This window comes from Loxodonta africana, chromosome 8 (genome assembly GCF_030014295.1).
Source record: "Loxodonta africana isolate mLoxAfr1 chromosome 8, mLoxAfr1.hap2, whole genome shotgun sequence".
Taxonomy (NCBI): Eukaryota; Metazoa; Chordata; class Mammalia; order Proboscidea; family Elephantidae; genus Loxodonta; species Loxodonta africana.
In genome coordinates, this window is record NC_087349.1 from 45946317 (window position 1) to 45973016 (window position 26700).

The window sequence follows — 26700 nt, forward strand, 5'->3', positions numbered from 1 at the left end:
GCTATTCTGAATTATTTATTTATGAATACTGAACTGCAATAAAAATATTCTTCACTGTGCTTGGGTCTCAGTATTTTTGGGGAGAATACTGTGATAGAAGGGAGGGTTTGGCAGTGGCTGCACAGAAATAAACAGATCCTTTGAGGATTCAAATACCTTTATTTTAGAAATACCTCACTGTAAACCAAAAATCTAACAGGAGTTTTTCCAAAATTTTAAACCATTAATTTATAAAATGAAGACAAGCACTTCTCTGTATGAAACCAATTCCATAATTGCATGTAGACATTTTTCTTTATCTACACAATTAAACTGTTCATTAAAATCACCAATTCCTTTCTTTTATATTTATCCTCTCTTAATGTGAAATTATATACAACCCATGAATATATTCTTTGTAAGTAATAAAATTCACAAATAAGACAAATTCCCTTTGACTCTCCCTCTCCCACTGCCAAGTATATTCCTCTTCTTTCCTCCCCAGAAATTACCGTTATTACCAATTTGATGAGTCCTTTAAGTCATTTTTTTTTTTAACCTTTTTTAAAACCAATTCTTGATTAATTTAAAAGTTCACTACAAAGCAAAACATAACGTTTCTTCCACTTTAAAAAAAAAGTTTGGCCAAAGCATCATTATTCAATGTGATGGGGGAAAGACAATGGTAACACATGTTGTCATTTGCCTAGATGGGTTATTTTGATGAGGGGCTGAAAAGAATCTCACATAGGTGGTGGAGCTGACAAACTTGGTCTTGAAGCCCAGCTCTGCCACTGAGTAAATCAGGTAGACAAGTTTTTGTATTCATTAGATCCAGATCCATTAGATCCACTTAACTGGGCAGATGAGAGGACACAATGAGATTATGTGCAGCCCCCAGCACATGCCTAGAACATACATGGTCTAAGCCAGCACTTTATATGATATGAAATCCTTAAATGGTACTGGATCAAAAAAAGTCTACACTGTGATAAGCTTTTCTGCCTAATGACTTTAGATATCACCTTCTACTATAATACAGAGAAAACAGCTGAAAAAGCATACGAATTTGAAACCATTTATTTTTATGTGAAATGACTGCTAATGAGTCTACATAAGGTTAGGATTCCAATTAAAGAAATGTTTTCATCTGACAGCCTTCAGGGCTCAGTTGTATGTCATGTAGCGGGGAGTAGCACTGAATTTGGCATAGGACTTAATGACCTTATTTACAGCTTCCAGGAAATCCTTCTCAGTAGCAATTTTTCGCCGTGCTCTGATCGCAAACATACCAGCTTCTGTGCAGACGCTTCTAATTTCAGCACCTTTCAAACAAAAAGAAAATAAGTAGGATTGATTAAAACAGCCAGGAGAGACAGACCAGCAAGTATAAACAAAACTTGCCACCTACCGGTGCTATTTGGACACAGTCGTGCTAACAATTCAAATCTGATATCTCTTTCAACACTCATTGAACGAGCATGAATCTTGAAGATGTGAGTCCGACCCTAAAAATAAGAGAATCAACAGATATTGAGTGAAAAAAAATCGCAGGAAGAAAAAACTTCAAAAATCCTCTTTCTAAAATGAAATTGTTTTCTTACCTCTAGATCTGGTAAGCTAAATTCAATCTTTCTATCCAACCTCCCTGGTCTCATTAGTGCTGGATCCAAAGTATCAGGTCTGTTAGTGGCCATCAGCACTTTAATATTGCCTCGAGGATCAAAACCATCCAGCTGATTGATCAGTTCCAACATGGTTCTCTGCACTTCATTGTCACCTCCAGCACCGTCATCAAACCGAGCCCCTGAGAACACAAAAGGAAAGATAAGCTCTGCCTGTCCACTTACAGTAGCACCATGCAGAACCTGAAAGTTCTGTAAATCTCAGCTCAAACCATGCCTTCCAAGACAGGTGCACATCACACTGTTAAGCAGATCCTATTTAAGAAAAAGCACGCTTTACAAAAACAAATCAGAAAGTGAATCTTTACTTTCAAAAAGATTCATCACAGATGGATTTAATTAAATATTTTAAAAATCTACTTTAAGGAATTTTATTTTTCAAATCACTCAAGAACACCTCTTTTATTTAACACAATATAGACACGGCACAGCCAACAGGACAACATGCAAACTTTAGCATTCTAATAGTGTTTGTGCGCAGGAAACTATTTTTCTACATAAATATTATTATTCATACTATTCCAAATTTCTTAAAACTGCCCTTTAAAATACAGCTAAATCCAGAATACAGCAGATAGCTTCCTATCACACTGATGTGGACATACTAGAGAACGTCAGGTCTATGTCAGCATCTCTTTCGTGTCAATCAGAACAGCAAAAAAGAAAAAAATTTTAGGAACCTCCAAATAAATATTTTCATTTTTAATTGTATAAATACATACGATCATATTAATATATTATGCAAACTATTTTAAAAATGAAAAATTTAAAAACGAGATTAAAATCAAATACAGAGAGAATTCCAGTATTTTCTTCTTCTACCCTCTTAAGACTGTCTTATACACAATCCATTCTAGAAACCACCACTTCAGAGTATCCTGACATCATAAGGCTTAGCACAACAAAACTATAAAAACTTCAGAGTCACAACACTGAATCATTACACTCTGGTCAAATCATGGCCTTTGAAAACATTAAATAAACAATGTTCAAACCCAACATGGCCTAGCCAACCTAAAAGCAAGATTCTGGGTAACCTAGCCATAGTCCCCAACAGTGTTACAGGGGTCCCCTATATTTTGAAGTCATTTTTGTCAAGTACATTAAGTAACAACTGACTGCCTTGACATGACACTTCTCAATTTACTAAAGATTATTACCCTGGTATAGACTATAACAATACCCAATGACTACAGAACGATTTAGTTTTCAAAGTCTATTGCACTTATTAACTTGAACTTTTAAAAAAATCCATGAAATAAGCAAAGCAGGAATTATCATTCCCTTTTTAAGATGAGCAAACCAAGGCTCTGAGGTTAATTAAAATTAACTTACCTAGGTCATATAGCTAATACTGTGTATCATTACATCTAGAAAGCCAACAATAACATGACTTTATGTACACTAAGAAAACCACCACCTCATTATATAAGAACAAACGGTCAACACTTTAAAACAAAGATGAGAATATAATAGAGCAGGGAAACTAGATTAATGGAAATGGAGCAACCAGAATGGAAACAGAATATTCACACACTCTGAAGAATGTAACACCACTGAACAATGTGTAAAGAAACTGTTGAATGGGAATCTAAACTGCTGTGTAAATCCTCTACCAAAAACACAGTATTACTAAAAAAAAAAAAAAAAATACCACCAATTATCCTATTCCCAAGTGCCTATTACATTAATTGAAGATGCATCTCAGTTTAGTTGTTAAAAATGTCTCTTATGAAAGTTCATTAGGTAAGTACAAAGATAAATTATTTGCCTTTGAGAAACAGCAATGCTGCGTATATATTTCTTTTTCTTTTATGGTTTTGCCCTACTGCTTCTCAGAATCTGTAGCTTCAATGTGCCAGAGCTCATAAGGGTTATAATTAAAATTCTGTGTAAGATTAACATATCAGGAGAACTCTTCACATATCATTTTAGAAGCCTCATGAACCCAATCCCAAAGTAGTTCACGATAGTATTCATACCTCCAATAGCATCAATTTCATCAAAGAATATAAGGCAGGCTTTTTTGGTTCTGGCCATTTCAAAGAGCTCACGAACCATTCGGGCACCCTAATGAGAAAAAGGATTTCTTAGAGTGGGTTTTTAAATCTTTTAAAATACAATAAAAAGTTATGCTTCAAACTTTTCAATATTCCTGATAGTATTCTCAACTACTATAACCTTAAGCTTTTTAAAAAAATACTGAACTTTGCTGCTCGTTCCATCAGATTAATCTTACGGGCCTCAAAACAGTATTGTTAAGTAGTATTCATGACCCTCTATCTCCTAAACGGCAAATAACGTTAAGACCTGAAGAGGTCAAATTAGCTGTAAAATAAAAGGAACCATTCTTATCAGTAAAACTTGTGGAAATAAAAGCATCTGGTTTACCACTTGGAACTCCTGATCATTAAATGTGATCAGGGATAGAAGTGTTACCAACTCATGTAGTTCCTTTTACAATTCCCGTTCTAAGTATACTAATCATTAACAGGTTTCAGATACAATACATACAAGCCCTAGACTTATTCTCTAACAACAAATACGATATATGTGTAAGTGTGTGTATATACCCACACACAGTTACATATAGACAATCTATGTTGTATCTTTCCTGTCAGAACATAAAACACTACCATGAAGTGAGAGTACACTCTTGAATTTGCTGAACATTTCTGGGTTATTTGTCTTACAAACCAGATCTGTAGAAAATGTTACCCTTTTGAGTAGGGGGCATAATGATTAAAAAAGCTCCTGCCTGCTTCCAAACAACTACGAGGGAAGGCTGGTGGCTTCTGGGCTTCTAAACTACCAACTGCAATTAATTACTGAAGAAATTTCAGGACTCAATCCTTCAATGTGGAATTGCTATTTTAATTTCTTCCATGCTTCACAAATCTTTCCTATAGCTACATATTCCTTGATTATGATAAATTTACTTTACCTCACCAACGTATTTCTGTACAAGTTCAGAGCCAATAACACGAATGAAGCAAGCATCAGTCCTATTAGCAACTGCCCGAGCACACAGTGTCTTCCCTGTACCTGGTGGACCGAAGAGCAGCACGCCCTTGGGGGGCTCAATGCCAAGGTTAACAAACCTCTCTGGCTGTGATGGAGACACAATTTTTATACTTGTTACTTCTGTGTATAATAAAAACAAGACTATTTCTACATCAAAATACTTAAAACAAAATTTTTATATCTACAACCTATACACTTGATCTAAATAAGACATTTTAATTATTCTAAGACATAAGATCTAAAATAGACTCACATCAATACATAATGCTTTTAAAGGCGTTTCTACTATTCGGTCTTCATTTTTTTTTTTCCTAATTAAAAAAAAATTACACTGTTTAAAGAGCAAAAATATTCTCTGGTATTTAATATCCTTGTTTTTCATTATCTTCTCAAGTTTAACTTGATTCAATTCAAACCCATTTCCTCTTGATGTCATTAGAACACATGGTTTCATCTAAAATAATCTGTAACATATTTACGATATTGCTAAAAGGTTGCACCTCAACCTCTCTTTTTACTCTAAATAGCAGACCTTTTGTTTAAAAAAAAAAAAAAAAAAAAAACACTTGTACTCTCAATCCTCCCCCCCTTTTTTAAATCTCTTCTGGAACTTATCAGTTCTCTATACTTCCACTACTCTTCCCTCCATCCCCTCAAAAATTTTCATTAAGGAAAATAAAGACTACAACATCTTTATGCAAAGAAATTCAAAATGCAATAGACTAAGCCACTTACATGAAGTAGAGGGGTTTCAACTACTTCTCGAAGTTTTTCAATCTGTTCCTTACAGCCACCAACATCACTGTATGTGACATCAGGTTTTTCCTCCACCTAAGAGGGGAATGAAAACACACAACATATATTCACAGGCTTTTGACTGCTAGTTCATATAACCTCTGCAGTAGAGGAGACCCCATACCTTAAATGTAAAAAAATTAGACTTATAGCAAGTAAGAATTTTAATAAAAATGCAAGAGACTGCCCAATGCCCTAAAAGCATTTGATGAATTATTTCTTACGATACTAATAAGTGAGGGACAAACAAGTAAACTAAGACTAACAGACTTTTTTTTTTTTTATTGTACTTCAGATGAAGGCTTACAGAACAAACTAGATTCTCATCAAACAGTATACACATTGTTCTATGACACTGGTTAGCAACCCCACGACATGTCAGCACTCTCCCTTCTCCAACCCTGGGTTTCCTATTACCAGCTTTCCTGTTCCCTCCTGCCTTCCAGTCCCTGCCCCAGCACCGGTCTTATTTTATTCCATGGGCCTGTTCAATCTTTGGCTGAAGGGTGAACTTCAGGAGTGACTTCAGTACTGAGCTGAAAGGGCATCCAGGGGCCATATTCTCAGGGTTTCTCCAGTCTCTGTCAGGCCAGCAAGTCTGGTCTTTTCAAGTTAGAATTTCTGTTCTGCATTTTTCTCCAGCTCTGTCCAAAACCCTCTATTGTGATCCCTGTCAGAAGAGTTAGTGGTGGTAGCCCGGCACTATATAGTTTTACTGGACTCAGTACTAACAGACTTTCTTAAATGAAAAAAAAATATTTTAAAAATTTTCAGAGGGCCAAGAGGACTGACGAGGTAGACACTACCTCGGATCCCTCTTGCAAAAAAGACTCGGAAAAACAAGTGAATTGATCACACACATGACAATCTACGAACCCTGACTATCAAACACAGATCTAAAGAGTCGACCTGAGTGACAGGTGAGTGAAAAGCTGCGCCCTGAACCAGTGACCGCTTCTGGAACCTGCGACCCACTCCACACCCTTGAGCCCTCGCGGTTCCCTGGTGACCAGTGGCGGGGCCGATAACGGCTTGCTGAGGTGGGGCAGGCACGGGACACAGCCCTAACTCCTAGCCCTGCGGGGTAGCCTCCATAGAGACTCAGCCAGAGCAAGCAGGCTACACACTGACGCAACTAACGAGAGAACGAACGAGCAGCCACGGAAAAGCAGTGACTGTTTTCGGAGCTGGAGCCAGCGTCCCAGTCAGAAAACCTTAACACCGGGCTTTGGACTGGGCACAGGGAGCTGAGCACGGCATCCTGACATGGCGCAAACATCCGACGCAGCCCTAGCCCCCTGAAGTGACCTCGGGGGAAGCCCAGCCAGTGCACGCAGCCAGCGCAGCGACGCGGCTCACAGAAGTCACCAGGAGGCAGCGACTGGTTTTGGAGCCGGAAGTGCGGCATCCCAGCCGGGGAACCCTGGCACTGGGCTTTGGACTGGGAGCAGAGGAACTAACCACAGCTTCTGAGACAGTACGTGCACAGGGCTCGGGCCTGACCCTCGGGGGGCAATCTCAACCCAGCCAACCCACACAGGCTACATACCCCTTGGGAATCTCAGATGAAACAGTCATCACCAAGCAACATAAATAACTTTGTCTATATTCCTGGGTGCTACTCTCTCCTATCTATCTGACCCCTCCCTTCCCCTTCCCAGGCGGCTTCATTAACATTGGAATTTCCTGGGCCAGAGAGAGAAGTGCTCTGCAGCTTTGTTGTTTTTTTTGTTTTTGTCTTTTCCTAACCCATTCTCCTGGCCTGAGAGAAGCAGCTACAAAAAACCCAGGGACCAAGAATCCTTCCCTGACTTCTTGAAATTGGGCTGAAAATACAGAACCAGCTCCAGCCAAGCATATGAGATCCACAGTCTTGAGCTTTCGCCCCTACAGGGAACAAGGTGGCTATTATAATGCAAAGGCAATTCTGATAGGGATCTGACCTTAATTGTTTTAGTGGATTACTGGAAAGACAAGTTTCCCAGGTCTGATATCTCTGCATATTAAACAGGGCCCTCACTGACCCACAACAGGAAACTGAGGGCTGAAGCTCCACCCAAACCACCTAACCTCCTGCCTTAGGGGTCTGAAGATGGTGACACCTACCAATCTGCAGAGGTAATTGCATTGGGTGCCTAAGGTACAGCTGCAGAGGCCACCCACCAAAGTGCTTTAGGAAAAGAGACACACCTACCTCACTGGCACTTGGGGGAAGCCTGTCAGCATCCTGCTCCCCTCCCCGGAATATGACCCCCTGCTGCTACTAGAATCCGGTGCACACAACTATCACCACTACTCCTCTAAGCGAATAGGTGACAGTCTACCCTACACACTTGGTGACCCAAAATCAGATTCTACTCAAGAATAGTGAATGGACTCTTAGGCTTATATTTCTGGTAATGGCCCTAACCAGCTGGTAAGAGGACATACGTGATTCAAGGGCTATAACAATCAAGACAGCACAATCTAGCAGCCCATCTATGTACACTAAAAGAAAACAAAAAAAGATAAGACTCAGTGAGCAAATATAAAATTAAAAAAAAAAAAAAATCACTACAATATCTTATAGATGGCTCCGAGACAGCAGTTGATATCAAACCACATAAAGAAGCAGACCATGATTGCATCTACAACTCCCCAAATTAATGAATCAAAATTTTCCCAAATGAAGACACAATCCTGGAATTGCCAGATGCAGAATTTAAGAAACTAATTTACAGAATGCTTCAAGACAACAGGCATGAGCTCAAAAATGAAATAAGGCAATCTACAGAAAAAGCCAAGGAAAACACTGATAAAGCAGTTGAAGAAATCAAAAAGATTATTCAAGAACATAGGGGAAAACTTAATAAGCTACAAGAATCCATAGACAGACAGCATTCAGAAATCCAAAAGATTAACAGTAAAATTACAGAATTAGACAACTCGATAGGAAGTCAGAGGAGCAGAATTGAGGAATTGGAATGCAGAGTGGGAGACCTGGAGGATAAAGGAATTGACACCAATATAGCTGAAAAAAAATCAGATAAAAGAATTAAAAAAAAATGAAGAAACCCTAAGAATCATGTGGAACTCTATCAAGAAGAATAACTTGCATGTGATTGGAGTTCCAGAACAAAGAGGGATAACAGAAAAAAATACAGAGAGAATAGTTGAAGATCTGTTGGCAGAAAACTTCCCTGACATCATGAAAGACAAAAGGATATCTATCCAAGATGCTCATCGAACCCCACATAAGATCGATCCAAGAAGAAAATCACCAAGACATATTATCATCAAACTTGCCAAAACCAAAGATAAAGAAAAAATTTTAAAAGCAGCCAGACTACTCAGCAGAAACCATGCAGTCAAGAAGGCAATGGGATGACATATATAGAGCACAGAAGGAGAAAAACTGCCAGCCAAGGATCATTTATCCAGCAAAACTCTCCCTCAAATACGAAGGCGAAATTAAAACATTTACAGATAAACACAAGCTTAGAGAATTTGCGAAAACCAAACCAAAGCTACAAGAAATACTAAAGGAAATTGGTCGGAAAATCAATAATATCAGATACCATCACAATACAAGGTCACAGAACAGAACATTCTCATATCAACTCAAATAGGGAAATCACAAAAACAAATTAAGATTAATTTTTAAAAGAAAAAAATGCTCAAAACAGGGAATCATTGAAGTCAATATGTAAAAGATCACAATAATCAAAAAGAGGGACTAAACACAGGAGGCAGAGAACTGCCACATGGAGAGGAAAACAAGGTGATACAGGGCGATACAAGTTAGGTTTTTACTTAGAAAAATAGGGGTAAATATTAAGGTAACCACAAAAGGTCTAACAATTCCATAACTCAAAATAAAAACCAGGAAAAATGTAACAACTCAGCAAACATAAATTCGACTACTACGAAAATGAGGAACACACAATTTACAAAGAAAAACGTCTCAGCACAAAAAGTAAGTGGAAAAATGAAACTGTCAACAACACACACAAAAAGGCATCAAAATGACACCACTAAACACATTCTTATCTATAATTACACTGAATGTAAATGGACTAAATGCACCAATAAAGAGACAGTCTCAGACTGGATAAAGAAACACAATCCGTCTATATGCTGCCTACAAGACTTAGAGACACAAACAAACTAAAACTCAAAGGATGGAAAAAAATATATCAAGCAAACAACAACCAAAAAAGAGCAGGAGTAGCAATATTAATTTCTGACAAAATAGACTTCAAAGTTAAATCCACCACAAAGGATAAAGAAGGACACTACATAATGATTAAAGGGACAATACACCAAGAAGATATAACCATATTAAATATTTATGCACCCAATGACAGGGCTGCAAGATACATAAAACAAACTTTAACAGAACTGAAAAGTGAGATAGACAACTCCACAATTACAGTAGGAGACTTCAACACACCACTTTCAGAGAAGGATAGGACTTCCAGTAAGAAGCTCAACAGAGACATGGAAGACCTAATTGCTACAATCAACCAACTTGACCTCATAGACTTATACAGAACACTCCACCCAACAGCTGCAAAGTATACTTTTTTTCTAGTGCACATGGAACATTCTCTAGAATAGATCACATATTAGGTCATAAAACAAACCTTTGCAGAATCCAAAACATCAAAATATCACAAAGCATCTTCTCAGACCACAAGGCCATAAAAGTGGAAATCAATAACAGAAAAATCTGGGAAAAGAAATCAAATACTTGGAAACTGAATGATACCCTACTGAAAAAAGACTGGGCTACAGAAGACATTAAGGAGGAAATAAAGAAATTCATTGAATGCAACGAGAAAGAAAACACTTCCTATCAAAACCTCTGGGACAGAGCAAAAGCGGTGCTCAGAGGTCAAATTATATCCATAAATGCACACATACAAAAAGAAGAAAGAGCCAAAATCAGAGAACTGTCCCTACAACCTGAACAAATAGAAAACGAGCAACAAAAGAATCCATCAGGCACCAGAAGGAAACAAATAAAAATTAGAGCTGAACTAAATGAAATAGAGAACAAGAACAACAAAAAAAAAAAAATTGAAAGAATTAACAAAGCCAAAAGCTGGCTCTTTAAAAAAATTAACAAAATTGATAAACCAATAGCCAGACTGACTAAAGAAATACAAGAAAGGAAACAAATAACCCGAATAAGAGATGAGATGGGCCATATCACAACAGACCCAACTGAAATTAAAAGAATCATATCAGATTATTACAAATAATTGTACTCTAACAAATTTGAAAACCCAGGAGAAATGGATGAATTCCTAGAAAAACACTACCTACCTAAACTAACACAATCAGAAGTAGAACAACTAAGCAGACCCATAACAAGAAAAGAGATTGAAAAGGTTATCAGAAAACTCCCAACAAAAAAATGCCCTGGCCCGGATGGCTTCACTGCAGAGTTCTACCAAACCTTCAGAGAAGAGATAACACCACTACTACTAAAGCTATTTCAAAGCATAGAAAACGATTGAATACTACCATATCCCTGATACCAAAACCAGGTAAAGACATTACAAAAAAAGAAAATTACAGACCTATATCCCTCATGAACATAGATGCGAAAATTCTCAACAAAATTCTAGCCAACAGAATTCAACAACATATCGAAAAAGTAATCCACCACGACCAAGTGGGATTTATATCAGGTATGCAAGGCTGCTTTAATATTAGAAAAACCATTAATGTAACCCACCATATAAATAAAACAAAAGACAAAAACCACATGATCTTATCAATTGATGCAGAAAAGGCATTTGACAAAGTCCAACACCCATTCATGATAAAAACTCTCAGCAAAATAGGAACTGAAGGAAAATTCCTCAACATAATAAACGGCATCTATTATACAAAGCCAACAGCCAATATCACTCTAAATGGAGAGAGCCTGAAAGCATTTCCCTTGAGAACGGGCACCAGACAAGGATGCCCTTTATCACCACTCTTATTCAACATTGTGCTAGAGGTCCTAGCCAGAGCAATTAGGCTACACAAAGAAATAAAGGGCATCTGGATTGGCAAGGAAGAAGTAAAATTATCTCGATTTGCAGATGACATGATCTTATACACAGAAAACCCTAAGAAATCCTCCAGAAAACTACTGAAACTAATAGAAGAGTTTGGCAGAGTCTCAGGTTATAAGATAAACATACAAAAATCACTTGGATTCCTCTACATCAACAAAAAGAACATCGAAGAGGAAATCACCAAATCAATACCATTCACAGTAGCCCCCAAGAAGATAAAATACTTAGGAACAAATCTTATCAAAGATGTAAAAGACCTATACAAAGAAAACTAGAAGCCACTACTGCAAGAAACTAAAAAGGACCTATATAAGTGGAAAAACATACCGTGCTCATGGATAGGAAGACTTAACATAGTAAAAATGTCTATTCTACCAAAAGCCATCTATATATATATAATGCACTTCCGATCCAAATTCCAATGACATTTTTTAATGTGATGGAGAAACAAATCACCAACTTCATATGGAAGGGAAAGAAGCCCTGGAGAAGTAAAGCATTACTGAAAAAGAAGAAGAAAGTGGGAGGCCTCACTCTACCTGATTTTAGAACATATTATACAGCCACAGTACTCAAAACAGCCTGGTATTGGTACAACAACAGGCACATAGACCAATGGAACAGAATTGAGAACCCAGATATAAATCCATCCACATACGAGCAGCTGATATTTGACAAAGGCCCAGTGTCAGTTAATTAGGGAAAAGACAGTCTTTTTAAGAAATGGTGCTGGCATAACTGGATATACATTTGCAGAAAAATGAAACAGGACCCATACCTCACACCATGCACAAAAACTAACTCCAAGTGGACCTAAACATAAAGACTAAAACAATAAAGATCATGGAAGAAAAAATAGCGACAACGTTAGGAGCCCTAATACAAGCCATAAACAGAATACAAAACATTACTAAAAAGGACGAAGAGAAACCAGATAACTGGGAGCTCCTAAAAATCCAAATACCTATGCTCATCTAAAGCCTTCACCAAAAGAGTAAAGAGACCACCTACAGACTGGGAAAAAATTTTCAGCTATGACATCTCCGACCAGCGCCTGATCTCTAAAATCTCCATGATTCTGTTACAACGCAACCACAAAAAGATAAGCAACCCAATCAAGAAGTGGGCAAAGGATATGAACACGCACTTCACTAAAGAAGATATTCAGGCTGCTAACAGATACATGAGAAAATGCTCTCAATCATTAACCATTAGAGAAATGCAAATTAAAACTACGATGAGATTCCATCTCACTCCAACGAGGCTGGCATTAATCCAAAAAACACAAAATAATGAACGTTGGAGAGGCTGCGGAGAGATTGGAACTCTTATACACTGCTGGTGGGAATGTAAAATGGTACAACCACTTTGGAAATCTATCTGGCGTTTTCTTAAAAAGTTAGAACTAGAACTACCATACAACCCAGAAATCCCACTCCTCAGAATATACCGTAAAGAAATAAGAGCCTTTACACAAACAGATACATGCACACCCGTGTTTATTGCAGCTCTGTTTACAATAGCAAAAAGCTGGAAGCAACGAAGGCGTCCATCAAGGGATGAATGGTTAAACAAATTATGGTACATTCACACAATGGAATACTACGCATCGATAAAGAACAGTGACGTATCTGTGAAACATTTCATAACATGGAGGAACCTGGAAGGCATTATGCTGAGTGAAATTAGTCAGAGGCAAAAGGACAAATATTGTATAACACCACTATTATAAGACCTTGAGAAACAGTATAAACTGAGAAGAACACATACTTTTGTGGTTACGAGGCAGGGAGGGAGGGAGGGTGGGAAAGAGTTATTTACTGATTAGTTAGTAGATAAGAACTGCTTTAGGTGAAGGGAAGGACAATATCCAATACAGGGAAGGTCAGCTCATCTGGACTGGACCAAAAGCAAAGAAATTTCTGGGATAAACTGAATGCTTCAAAGGTCAGCGGAGCAAGGGTGGGGGTTTGGGGACTAGGGCTTAAGGGGACTTCTAAGTCAATTGGCAAAATAATTCTATTATGAAAATATTCTGCATCCCACTTTGAAGTGTGGCGCCTGGGGTCTTAAATGCTAACAAGCGGCTATCTAAGATGCATCAATTGGTCTTAACCCACCTGGATCAAAGGAGAATGCAGAACACCAAAGTCACACGATAACTATGAGCCCAAGAGACAGAAAGGGCCACATGAACCAGAGACTTACATCATCCTGAGACCAGAAGAACTAGATTGTGCCCGGCCACAATCGATGACTGCCCTCACAGGGAGCACAACAGAGAACTCCTGAGGGAGCAGGAGAACAGTGGGATGCAGACACCAAATTCTCATAAAAAGACCAGACTTAATGGTCTGACTGAGACTAGAAGAATCCCGGTGGTCATGGTCCCCAAACCTTCTGTTGGCCCAGGACAGGAACCATTTCCAAAGACTACGTATCAGACATGGAAGGGACTGGACAATGGTTTGGAGAGAGATGCTGATGAAGAGTGAGCTACTTGTATCAGGTGGACACTTGAGAGTGTGTTGGCATCTCCTGTCTGGAGGGGAGATGGGAGGGTAGAGAGGGTTAAAAACTGGGAAAACGGTCAAGAAAGGAAAGACTGGAGGGAGGGAGCAGACTGACTCATTAGGGGGAAAGTAAATGGGAGTATGGAGTAAGGTGTATATAAGCTTATATGTGACAGACTGACTTGATTAGTAAACTTTCACTTAGAGGACAATAAAAATTATTTAAAAAATAAAAGAAAAAAAATTTTCAGCAACTCTGACATATGTAAATCCACCTATTTACAATTTATTAGTTAAATATTTAGAAACTTCCTGAGTGGCATACAATTACAAAGTCATTCAATTCCTTTTCCCTTCCATAGTTTCTTACCTGCATCATGGTGACTGTTGGGTCAATCTTAGGAGGCAGTGGAATATGAATTTGATACTTATTTCTGTCCACGCTAAGGAGGTAAGAAAAGATAATCACTAACACATTCTTTAAGTTTTCAATACACTTTTATATGTTTAGTCTTTAATCCTCAAAATCATACTTTAAACAAGCAAGAGAAAGAGTCTCTAAGGTTATACAAAGAAAAACAAAGCAGCATTAAAACTCAGACACTAAATCACGAGTATGAAGTGAAAAACCACCTACATAGCAGTAAGGAAACCTTGGCTTGAAGGGGGAAGGAGGATTAAAAAAGTTTGCTGAGTAAACTAAATACTCTATTCACATTAACTCATGTAATCCTCATAATCATACTAAGAGGCAGTTACTGGATCCATCTTAAAGATGTGAAAACTCACCCAGACAGATCAAAAAGGTTAAATAACATGCCCAGAGGCAAAGAGAGCTAGTAAGGGATAGAAAGGATTTTAACTCAGCCTGATTCCAAGCAAGTTCTTCTTCCACATACACCATGGACTGTTAACTCTCAAATTCTGCACTGACTTTATGACATGTGAAAAAAAAAAAAAAATGAAGCCATCCATAAAAAGCAATAGTTGGGGGAGATGGGCACATGGGAAGTGAGGAAGCAGGTACAGAAGGAAGGATGTTCAGCTGTAGTACATTACTAGATTATCCCTTGTTATTCAGTTCTTTCATTCATTAAAAACAAAGCCAAGGATGTGAAGGTGTTAACAGTATAAGGAAGGAAGAATATTTACTGTAAATAGAAATCTTACCCAACTCTCATTCCTTCTTCAATGTCAGTAGGTGCCACTTGATCACTGAGATCCACCACAAACTTGGCAAACTGCTTCACGTTGATGATGTACTTTGGGTCCTCTGAATCAGCATTGATTATCTTTGTACACCTAACACAGCAAAAGGCTTGATTAGAATAAGGAATGTAAACCACTAATAATGAATTCAAGTAACTGGATTCTCCCTGAGGCCTCCAGAATACTAATTAGCAGGTGTAAACTAGAGCCACAGAAACCAGGCCACTGTTGAAGATCCCTTTCTGTAGAATATGCTCTACCCCTAGGGTTCACTCAACTTTAGCCAAGCTATAAAATTTTCAAAAGACACATTCCCCTGGAAAATTAAACCAAAACATATCATCATTAAGAATTCTCCAGTTTCTTGATTTTCATAATTATATCCCTTTAATGAGACCCCTCTATATCTTAAGTTGCTCTCCTTTTTATTTTCCCTGTAAGATGACAGTCATCTTGTCTTAACATCGTGAAGAAATAAATGTGTTTTCATTCTTCCCTGACTTTATACCTCAAATCCAATTCTATTGCTGCTGCTATTTTTAATGCAAACGTATTTACTTTTTGTGTGACCTGGTGAAGGTGAATTTGTCATCCCGTGCACATCATAATATAAAATAGTTAACTCCGTTTCCTCTTCTATAGTATGTCTACTAAAGAAAAGCAAAAACAAAAAATTGAACCCATGTTAGAAAGCTGCTACATAAGCTGTAGCAACAAACAGAGAGAAATATAAATAACCTCTAGAATGTGCTTATAGGTAGAGCAGAAATTAGGCCGTAGGGAAGCTTAAGATCAATGTGCCTCGCTATTAAGTCTAGAGCTTTCTATCAGTTTTTGGTCTCCCACTAAACTCCCAAAGATTACCAAACATCTAGCATAAAAAATGGAGACCAAAGAAAGAGACAGAAAAAAAAGCACTTTGGAAGAAAAAGAAACCTTCGGAAGTTATCATTAATTTCCTTAGAAAGATAAGAAGATCTTACAACCATCAAACAAGAACACTACATTAAAAACACACAACAACAATAAACTTACATACATTCATATAAAAAGAGTCCCTGGAAACTAAAAACTTGAAAAGAGAATGGGGAGAAAAAAATCTATAGAAGGATTCCAATATAAAGTTAAGGAAATCTCACAGAAAGTAGAGCAAAAAGACAAACAGGAGAAAAAGACAAGTATATTAGAGGAAGAATACAGAAGGTCCAATATCCAAATAATAGAAATCAGAAAGAGAGAACCAAGAAAACGGAAGGTAAGGAACTATTAATAATTTCAAGGAAATGTGCCAAACTGAAGGACAAGAAAGACAGTGTGCCCAACACAATGGATATAATAGACCAACACTAAGACCAACCATCAAGAAATTTCAGAACAGTGAGAACAAGAGAAAGCCCTACAACTTTAAGAGGGGAAAAAAAAAAAAACAGGTCACATATGCAGTATTGGGAATCAGAATGGCTTCAGATTTACACAGGGAAGTAGAGGACAATGGAATAATGTCTTAAAAATTCTGAAGGAAAAAGAATCTTACACCCAGCCAAGATATTTTCAGACATAGGTGGTCTCAAAACATCACCTCTCAATTCACCCCTTTTTAGGAAGTTATCAGGGAATATATTCATTCTAAATGAGAGTGTAAGTAAATCAAGAAAGAGAAAATCATGGTACACAAGCAAGAGGAGAGAGACAAAGGGAATCTCCAGGGTAGGGAAGTCACAAGATGTTTCTTATTCAACAGGCTTACAGGGCAACCACTCCAAATCAGAGCAGGTCTGAAGGTGTTGGCAAAGACTTCCTGAGGAGGATGAAACTGAGGTCTCCCTGAGATATTACCTAATGGATCTGAAGCATCTACAGAGCAGTTTAGGTAATTAGAAAAGATTTGAGGGTCGAGTTAGTAACATACATAGAAAATCCAGTAAATAAGAAAAACAATTATGGCAGGAAAAACAAAAATTAGTACACAAAAGGAAAAGTAATCACAGTTTACTACTTGACTCTTTGTGAGTACGCGTACATAGCCATAATTATGTAAACACTGAATATTGATCTAACCAAAATTATAATATGCACATACTGAGAGAGTGTATCAACAGGAAGGATATGTCTTTGGGGTGAAGGCAGGGGAACAAAAACAAAATCCTCATCTTCCATGGTGAGAGGCCAATGGTTAATATCGAAAATAAAAACTAAACCAGCAGCAATACATAAGACATAGTAATATCCATTAGAAAGATGAAAGTAGATACCAAAATGACCAGTTAAAAAAGGTAAAAATGGGTATCTGCAAGAAAAGGAAATGGGGATGATAGCTGTTGTTATAGAACATTTAACTCTTTAAAACCATGAAAAAACAAATGAACGAATGAAAGAAAAGGAGGGAGGGAGCATTAAAGAAAATAAACCTTTAGCTGTATTAAACAACTAAATATTAAAGCAAAATTAAAAGGATTAGAATAAAACACAAGAAAATATGTTTATAACCTCGAGCTAGGCAACACCTTTCTAAGCAACACTAAAACCAAGAAGTTATAATGGAAAATACTGTTGTATTTTACTCCCTAAAAATGTTAGTACAACAAAAGGTACCACAAAGTTAAAAGTCAGTGACAGACTGGGAGAAAATATTTGTAGCATATTTAAGAAAATATTAATATGCATAGCATATGAAGTGCTCCTAAAAATTACAAGAAACCCAATAGAACAAAATGTCAAAAAAAAAAAAAAGACAGATGAACAGTTTAAGGAGGAGCCTTGGTTACACAATGGTTAAACACTCACCTGTTAACTTAAAGGTCAGCAGTTCGAACCCACCAGCCACTGTGCGGGATAAAGATGTGGCAGTCTACTTCCTTGAAGATTACAGTCTTAGGAACGCTATGGGGCAGTTCTACTCTGTCACATGGGGTCGCTATGAGTCAGAATTGACTCAACGGCAATGAGTTTGGTTTGGTTTTGGTTTTAATAAGTATGAGGAATAACGACCATGCTAGTATTCAGCACAATGCAAATTAATGAATTTTTGCCCAAATGGGAAATGTTTAAAAATTGATAATCACATACATTACACTGATACTGATGAATGGGCATTTGCCTCTTAGTAAAGAGCATAAGGAGGTCAAATCAGTGTTTTTCATATTTTCAAAATTGTAATCACCTTTGGCCAAATAATTACAGTTCTAGTAAGCTACCCTATTACAAATGAAATACAGAGAGATATTTAGTATGAATTTCAATACAGCACTGTGTTTAACAACAGATATTCCAAACAGCCTAACGTCTATATGTGTACTATTGAATATCACATAGTTGTTAAAAAACAAAAAAGAGGTAAACCTATACAAAAAACTTGGAAATATTTCTAAAACACGCAGTTAGGATTAAAAAATAAATTAGGATGTTTCTTTGTAGGCAAGTATGTACATAAAGATACACAGGAGGAGGAGGAGGACCAAACTATTACCACCAGCAGTCATGTCCGAGAAAGAGGTACTGGAAGTGCGAGAATGGGAAGGGAGGCTTTCATGTTTTGCTCTGGATCTTTGTCATTTGAATCTGTCACACAATTGCGTTTTCATGTATTTCTTAAGTAATATTTTAAGGAATAATATTTTAAGGAATAAAATTTTAACCCCAGAGACTTTGTAGAAATTAGAGTTTAGAACACAAATTCTTTATGAATTGTTGCATTATCTCTGAGACACTAAAAAGTGGCTCAAAGTATCGGTCAAAATAAACTTCCCTAGAGCACTGTGCATACCTTGCAACCTGTAAAGGCTGTTCACTCTGGAGTGTTTGCTTATCTGCAGCCAAATCCCAGAGTGCTGGGGGGGCCAGGCCAGTGTCAGATTCTTTAATGCCTACAGAGAGGAAGATTACAAATTCACTGAAATGTCATGCAACAACCTAAGGCAGGGTTTCTCAACCTCAGCACTACTGACATTTTGAACTGAGTAATTCTTTTTTGTGGAGGGCTGTCCTGTACATTGTAGGATGTATAGCAGCATCCCTGGCCTCTAGCCACTAGATGCCAGCAGCATCCTCCCTACCTCTCCCCATTCCCTCATCAAGATCAAGACAATCAAAAATGTCTCCAGACATTGTCTAATGTCCCTTGTGGACAAAATCACCCCTAGTTGAGAACCTAAAGTAATCATCAAGCCAAAATTTAATGCTATACTTGATCTTTTTTATGCAATTCAAATACTGTAAAACTTCACCATTCAAGTCCCCAAGAAGTTTTCAACAACCAGGCAAGAGCCCACTTACATTAAGCAATACTATGTGAGATCGTATTTTTATTCAATAAAAAATTGTAACTTGCTAATTGGAGTTTATTGGTTTTCACTAAGAGAAACATTACTTGCTTAGAGGATAATGTTGTTTTCTAACTACATAAACATTAAACCTGATTGCAAAATGCAGCGAAAGAGATTGTTAATGTGATCACTTCTCTTACCAGGTAGGAAAAATAATACTTTCTTCATTTAAGAGGAAAACTGTATTTAAACTCTTTTGATATAATTAACACATTACATTTAAGGAGAGGATATGAAAATTAAAAAACCACATACCTGTGAGCTCATTAATTTTCTTGAGAAGTTGCTGGATGTCATCTTCAACCTGCTTGATCTGCCTAGAGTAAGTGCTCTGACCCTAGGAGATAAAGATCAGTTTAATAGAACATCAGGATATTGACAATTTACTAAACCACAAACAGAAACTTCCAGTGGTCACAGCCTCCATAGCTATTATTATCCAAAAGCTTGTGAAATGAAAGTAAAGGAATGCATTATTTTCAGAAGCACTCCTAAACCAGTATTTCCCCCCCCAAAACAACCCACCATTATGCAAGACATGAATGAAAATCCTGCTTGAAATTATCCAAAATTACAGGCCCATTTCTGTGTACTAAAGCTTTCCATTTCAGATCTAATTCAGCTGAATAACATTTAAACACACTGAGAATTTGTGTAAATTATTTCAAATATCCTTTTAAGTGTTGCTGCATACCGTCAAGTCGATTCCGACTCATACTGCACTTTAATTACAAATAGTATAAAAATAATGTAACCTTAGGAAGGGTGAATATTTACCCTTTGATTTACTCTAGACAAAAAATTTAAGTAGGTTACCTTTTTCAGTGAAGATTACTATAAACTGCAAAACATTCTCTTCTAACTACTTTGGAGGGACAATACCACACAGTAGTTTTTACTTCAACATACAACATCTATATTTTGTAGGCAGTGAAAGGACTTACATAAGTTTTCAGCAAGGCAATATCCCCTTCATCCAGTGCTAAAAGAAAAGAGACAATACATGAGATTCAAACAAAAGAAACTAGAGCTAATCAACTCTCTGTTCTATTCAATTCAAATTGTATCGAGTGCCAAAACTGAGCAAAGTTGTGATGTACAAATACAACCATCAAACAGTTCCCGGATTCGAGGAACTTATATCTAATTGGAGGGAGGAGTAAGAAAAGTACTTAGTGAACGTGAGTACATATTTCATATACTTTATAAAGTGCATATATAAAGTATACCCATCAAGGATCTTGTTTAGATAAATTATACTATATTCATGAGATAAATGAAGCTATTAAAAACAACACAGAGCTGTGCTTTTACACATGGGTGAGATTCAAGAAACAATGTTAAGTAAAATCAGTAGATTTTCTTTTTAAAGCACACAGAATGTGCATTTGTTTTTCCAAAAAAAAAAAAAAATATTTAAAACAAATGTCGAGAGAGAGTAGCCTCAGATGGTGTTCATTTAAATGTTAACAGCGATTATCTTTTGGCTGAACGACTTTAAGTGATTCTCACTTTCCTCTCAGTATCCACATGTGTGTTTCAAGGAAAACCTATTTTTTTTTTCAATCTGGAAAGACAAGCTATTTCACAGGGCAGGTGTCATGGACTAAATTATGTCTCCCAAAAAATGTGTGTTATTAACTTGGCTAGGCCATGATTCCAAGTATTCTGTGGTTGTCCTCCGTTTTGTGATTGTAATTTTATATTAAGAGGATTAGGGTGGGATTGTAACATCACCCTTACTCAGGTCCCTAAAGTCATTCACTTATGATATATCTGTTACAGCAGCACAAAACAGCAGGGAAGACTCTTTTTTTTTTTTTTTTAAATAAACACGAGTAGAGGTAGGAGAAGGAAACCCTGGTGGCGCAGTGGTTAAGTGCTACAGCTGCTAACCAAAAGGTCAGCAGTTTGAATCCACCAGGCGCTCTTTGGAAACTCTCTGGGGCAGTTCTACTCTGCCCTATAGGGTCACTATGTGTCGGAATCAACTAGACAATTAGAGGTAGGAGAAGGCATGCTTAGGTAACAGTAGCCAGATCCGTTAAGCTGAAATACAGTATATATGCTAGGGAGTAATAAGAAATGGGGGACCCTGGGTGGTGAGTGCTCTGGCTGCTAATCAAAAGGTTGGCAGTTTGAATCCACCAGGCGCACCTTGGAAACTCTATGGGGCAGTTCTACTCTGTCCTATAGGGTCACTATAAGTCGGAATCGACTCGATGGCAAAGTGTTTTTTTTTTGGGGGGGGTGGTGACCAGTTAACATGCTCAACTGCTAACCAAAAGGTTGGAGATTCATGTCTACCCAGAAGCACCTCCGGAAAAAGGCCTGGCAATTTACTTAAGAAAAACCAGCTACTGAAAACTTTATGGGGCACAGTTCTACTCTGACACACATGGGGCTGCCATGAGTCGGAAACAACTCTAACAGCAACTGATTTTAATAGGAAATTAGGTAGATGGTAGTATGGGGCCCTAATGAGGTGGACCATCAATACCAGAACGAGGTAACAGAAACCACTGCAAAATCTTAACATTATAGGACTCTGCCTTAGGAAGAACTAGCTCATTAAGATATTGTAAACAGGGCAGGGCCAAGACGGCTGACTAGGTAGAAGCTACCTCTGATCCCTCTTGCAACAAAGACTCGGAAAAACAAGTGAATCGATGATATACATGACGATCTACGAACCCTGACCATCAAACAAAGATCTAAAGAGTTGACCTGAGCGACACAGACTGAGAACGAGCAACCACAGGGAGCCAGCGTCCCAGTCAGAAAACCTTGGCGACAGGCTTTGGACTGGGTGCAGGGGAGCTGAGCACGGCATCCTGAGACGGCGCAAACACCGAACACAGCCCTAGCCCCCAGAAGTGACGTCGGGGGAAGCCCAGCCAGTGCACGCAGGCAGCGTAGAGATGCAGCTGACAGGAGGAGAAGTCACCGGGAGGCAGCCACTGGTTTCAGAGCCTGGAGTGTGGCGTCTTAGCCGGGGAACATTGGCGCTGGGCTTTGGAGTGGCAGACAGCACAGCGGGCCTGACCCTAGGGGCAATCTCTACCCAGCCAACACACACAGGCTACACACCCCTTGGGAATCTCAGATAAAACAGTCATCACCAAGCAACATAAATAACTTTGTCTATATTCCTGGGTGCTACTCTCTCCTGTCTGATCCCTCCCCTCCCCTTTCCAGGCGGCTTCATTAACATTGGAATTTCCTGAGCCAGAGAGTCAAGTGCTCTGCAGTTTTTTTTTTGGTCTTTTTGTTACCCATTCTCCTGGCCTGAGAGAAGCAGCTACAAAAAACCCAGGGACCAAAAATCCTTCCCTGACTTCCTGAAATTGGACTAAAAATACAGAACCAGCTCCAGCCAAGCATATGAGATCCACAGTTTTGGGCTTTCATCCCTACAGGGAACAAGGTGGCTATTATAATGCAAATGCAATTCTGATAGGAATCTGACCTTAATTGTTTTAGCGGATTACTGGAAAGACAAGTTTCCCAGGTCTGATATTTCTGTGTATTAAACAGAGCCCTCACTGACCCACAACGGGGAACTGAGGGCTGAAGCTCCCCCCAGACCACCTAGCCTCCTGCCTTAGGGGTCTGAGCATGGTGACACCTACCCATCTGTAGAGGTACTTGCATTGGATGCCTAAGGTACAGCTGCAGAGCGCACCCACCAAAGTGCTTTAGGAATAGAGACACACCTACCTCACTGGCACTTGGGGAAGCCTGTCAGCATCCTGCCCCCCACCCCCGGAATGTGACCCCCTGCTGCTACTAGAATCCGATGCACACAACTATCACCACTACTCCTCTAGGTGGACAGGTGACAGTCTGCACCACACACTTGGTAACCCAAAATCTGATTCTACTCAAGAACAGTGAATAGACTCTTAGGCTTATATTTCTGGTAACAGCCCTAACCAGCTGGTAAGAGGACATAAGTGATTCAAAGGCTACAACAGTCAAGACAGCGCAATCTAGTAGCCCATCTACGTACATTGAAAGAAAACAAGACAAGACTCAGTGAGCAAATATAAATCACTACTATATCTTATAGATGGCTCCGAGACAGCAGTCGATATCAAACCACATAAAGAAGCAGACCATGATTGCATCTACAACTCCCCAAATTAATGAATCAAAACCTCTCCCAAATGAAGATACAATCCTGGAATTGCCAGATGGAAAATATAAAAAACTAATTTACAGAAAGCTTCAAGACATCAGGGATGACCTCAAAAATGATATAAGGCAATCTACAGAAAAAGCCAAGGAACACACTGATAAAGCAGTTGAAGAAATCAAAAAAAAATTTTCAACAACACAGTGGAAAAATTAATAAGCTGAAAGAATCCATAGACAGACAGCATTCAGAAAGCCAAAAGATTAACAGTAAAATTACAGAATTAGACAACTCGATAGGAAGTCAGAGGAGCAGAATTGAGGAATTGGAATGCAGAGTGGGAGACCTGGAGGATAAGGGAATTGACACCAATATAGCTGAAAAAAAAATCAGATAAAAGAATTAAAAAAAAAATGAAGAAACCCTAAGAATCATGTGGAACTCTATCAAGAACAACTTGGTGTGATTGGAGTTCCAGAACAAAGAGGGATAACAGAAAATACAGAGAGAATAGTTGAAGATCTGTTGGCAGAAAACTTCCCTGACATCATGAAAGACAAAAGGATATCTATCCAAGATGCTCATCGAACCCCATATAAGATTGATCCAAGAAGAAAATCACCAAGACATATTATCATCAAACTTGCCAAAACCAAAGATAAAGAGAAAATTTTAAAAGCAGCCAGGGATAAAAGAAAGGTCTCCTACAAAGGAGAATCAATAAGACTAAGTTCAGACTACTCAGCAGAAACCATGCAGTCAAGAAGGCAATGGGATGACATATATAGAGCACAGAAGGAGAAAAACTGCCAGCGAAGGATCATATATCCAGCAGAACTCTCTCTCAAATATGAAGGTGAAATTAAAACATTCACGGATAAACACAAGCTTAGAGAACTTGCAAAAACCAAACGAAAGCTACAAGAAATACTAAAGGAAATTGTTAGATCAGAAATTCAATAATATCAGATACCAGCACAAAACAAGGTCACAGAACATTCTGATATCAACTCAAATAAGGAAATCACAAAAACAAATTAAGATTAATTTTAAGAAGAAAAAAATGCTACAAACAGGGAATCATTGAAGTCATTATGTACAAGATCACAATAATCAAAAAGAGGGACTAAATACAGGAGGCATAGAACTACCATATGGAGAGGGAAACAAGGCGATATAGGACAATACAAGTTAGGTTTTTAGGTTTTTACTTAGAAAAATAGGCGTAAATATTAAGGTAACCACAAAGAGGTATAACAACTCCATAACTCAAAATAAAAACCAAGAAAAACATAAATTTGACTAATGAAAATGAGGAACACACAATTTACAAAGAAAAATATCTCAGCACAAAAAAGTAAGTGGAAAAATGAAATTGTCAACAACACACACAAAAAGGCATCAAAATGACACCACTAAACACATACTTATCTATAATTACGCTGAATGTAAATGGACTAAATGCACCAATAAAGAGACAGAGAGTCTCACACTGGATAAAGAAACACAATCCGTCTATATGCTGCCTACAAGAAACACACCTTAGATTTTGAGACACAAGCAAACTAAAACTCAAAGGATGGAAAAAAATATATCAAGCAATCAACAATCAAAAAAGAGCAGGAGTAGCAATATTAATTTCTGACAAAATAGACTTCAAAGTTAAATCCACCACAAAGGATAAAGAAGGACACTACACAATGATTAAAGAGACAATTGATCAGGAAGATATAACCATATTAAATATTTATGCACCCAATGACAGGGCTGCAAGATACATAAAACAAACTTTAACAGAACTGAAAAGTGAGATAGACAGCTCCACAATTATAGTAGAAGACTTCAACACACCACTTTCAGAGAAGGATAGGACTTCCAGTAAGAAGCTCAACAGAGACACGGAAGACCTAATTGCTACAATCAACCAACTTGACCTCATAGACTTATACAGAACTCTCCACCCAACAGCTGCAAAGTATACTTTTTTTTCTAGCGCACTTGGAACATTCTGTAGAATAGATCACATATTAGGTCATAAAACAAACCTTTGCAGAATCCAAAACATCAAAATATCACAAAGCATCTTCTCAGACCACAAGGCCATAAAAGTGGAAATCAATAACAGAAAAATCAGGGAAAAGAAATCAAATACTTGGAAACTGAACAATACCCTGCTGAAAAAAGACTGGGTTATAGAAGACATTAAGGAGGGAATAAAGAAATTCATAGAATGCAATGAGAATGAAAGCACTTCCTATCAAAACCTCTGGGACACAGCAAAAGTGGTGCTCAGAGGTCAATTTATATCGATAAATGCACACATACAAAAAGAAGAAACAGCCAAAATCAGAGAACTGTCCCTACAACCTGAACAAATAGAAAGCGAGCAACAAAAGAATCCATCAGGCACCAGAAGAAAACAAATAATAAAAATTAGAGCTGAACTAAATGAATTAGACAACAGAAAAACAATTGAAAGAATTAACAAAGCCAAAACTTGGTTCCTTGAAAAAATTAACAAAATTGATAAACCACTGGCCAGAGTGACTGAAGGAATACAGGAAAGGAAACAAATAACTCGAATAAGAGATGAGATGGGCCATATCACAACAGACCCAACTGAAATTAAAAGAATCATATCAGATTATTACAAAAAATTGTACTCTTAACAAATTTGAAAACCTAGAAGAAATAGATGAATTCCTAGAAAAACACCACCTACCTAAACTAACACAATCAGAAGTAGAACAACTAAATAGACCCATAACAAGAAAAGAGATTGAAAAGGCAATCAAAACACTCCCAACAAAAAAAAAGGCCTGGCCCGGATGGCTTCACTGCAGAGTTCTACCAAACCTTCAGAGAAGAGATAACACCACTACTACTAAAGCTATTTCAAAGCATAGAAAACGATTGAATACTACCATATCCCTGATACCAAAACCAGGTAAAGACACCACAAAAAAAGAAAATTACAGA

General features: G+C 37.8%; 1 protein-coding gene across 1 annotated transcript in view; it reads right to left on the reverse strand.

Annotated features, from left to right (window-relative positions):
- Positions 1-1041: 1041 nt before the first annotated feature.
- Positions 1042-26700, reverse strand: part of PSMC2 (proteasome 26S subunit, ATPase 2) — a 32398-nt gene continuing 6739 nt past the window's right edge. Inside the window, exons 2-12 of the mRNA XM_003407194.4 lie at positions 20528-20565; positions 19839-19920; positions 19025-19124; positions 15223-15354; positions 14423-14495; positions 5424-5519; positions 4609-4773; positions 3647-3734; positions 1584-1786; positions 1391-1487; positions 1042-1304 (exon numbers count right to left, since the gene is read on the reverse strand). Of these exons, the coding sequence (XP_003407242.1) occupies positions 1147-1304; positions 1391-1487; positions 1584-1786; positions 3647-3734; positions 4609-4773; positions 5424-5519; positions 14423-14495; positions 15223-15354; positions 19025-19124; positions 19839-19920; positions 20528-20565 (1232 nt within the window). The 3' untranslated portion in view covers positions 1042-1146. The remainder of the gene's footprint in view (positions 1305-1390; positions 1488-1583; positions 1787-3646; positions 3735-4608; positions 4774-5423; positions 5520-14422; positions 14496-15222; positions 15355-19024; positions 19125-19838; positions 19921-20527; positions 20566-26700) is intronic.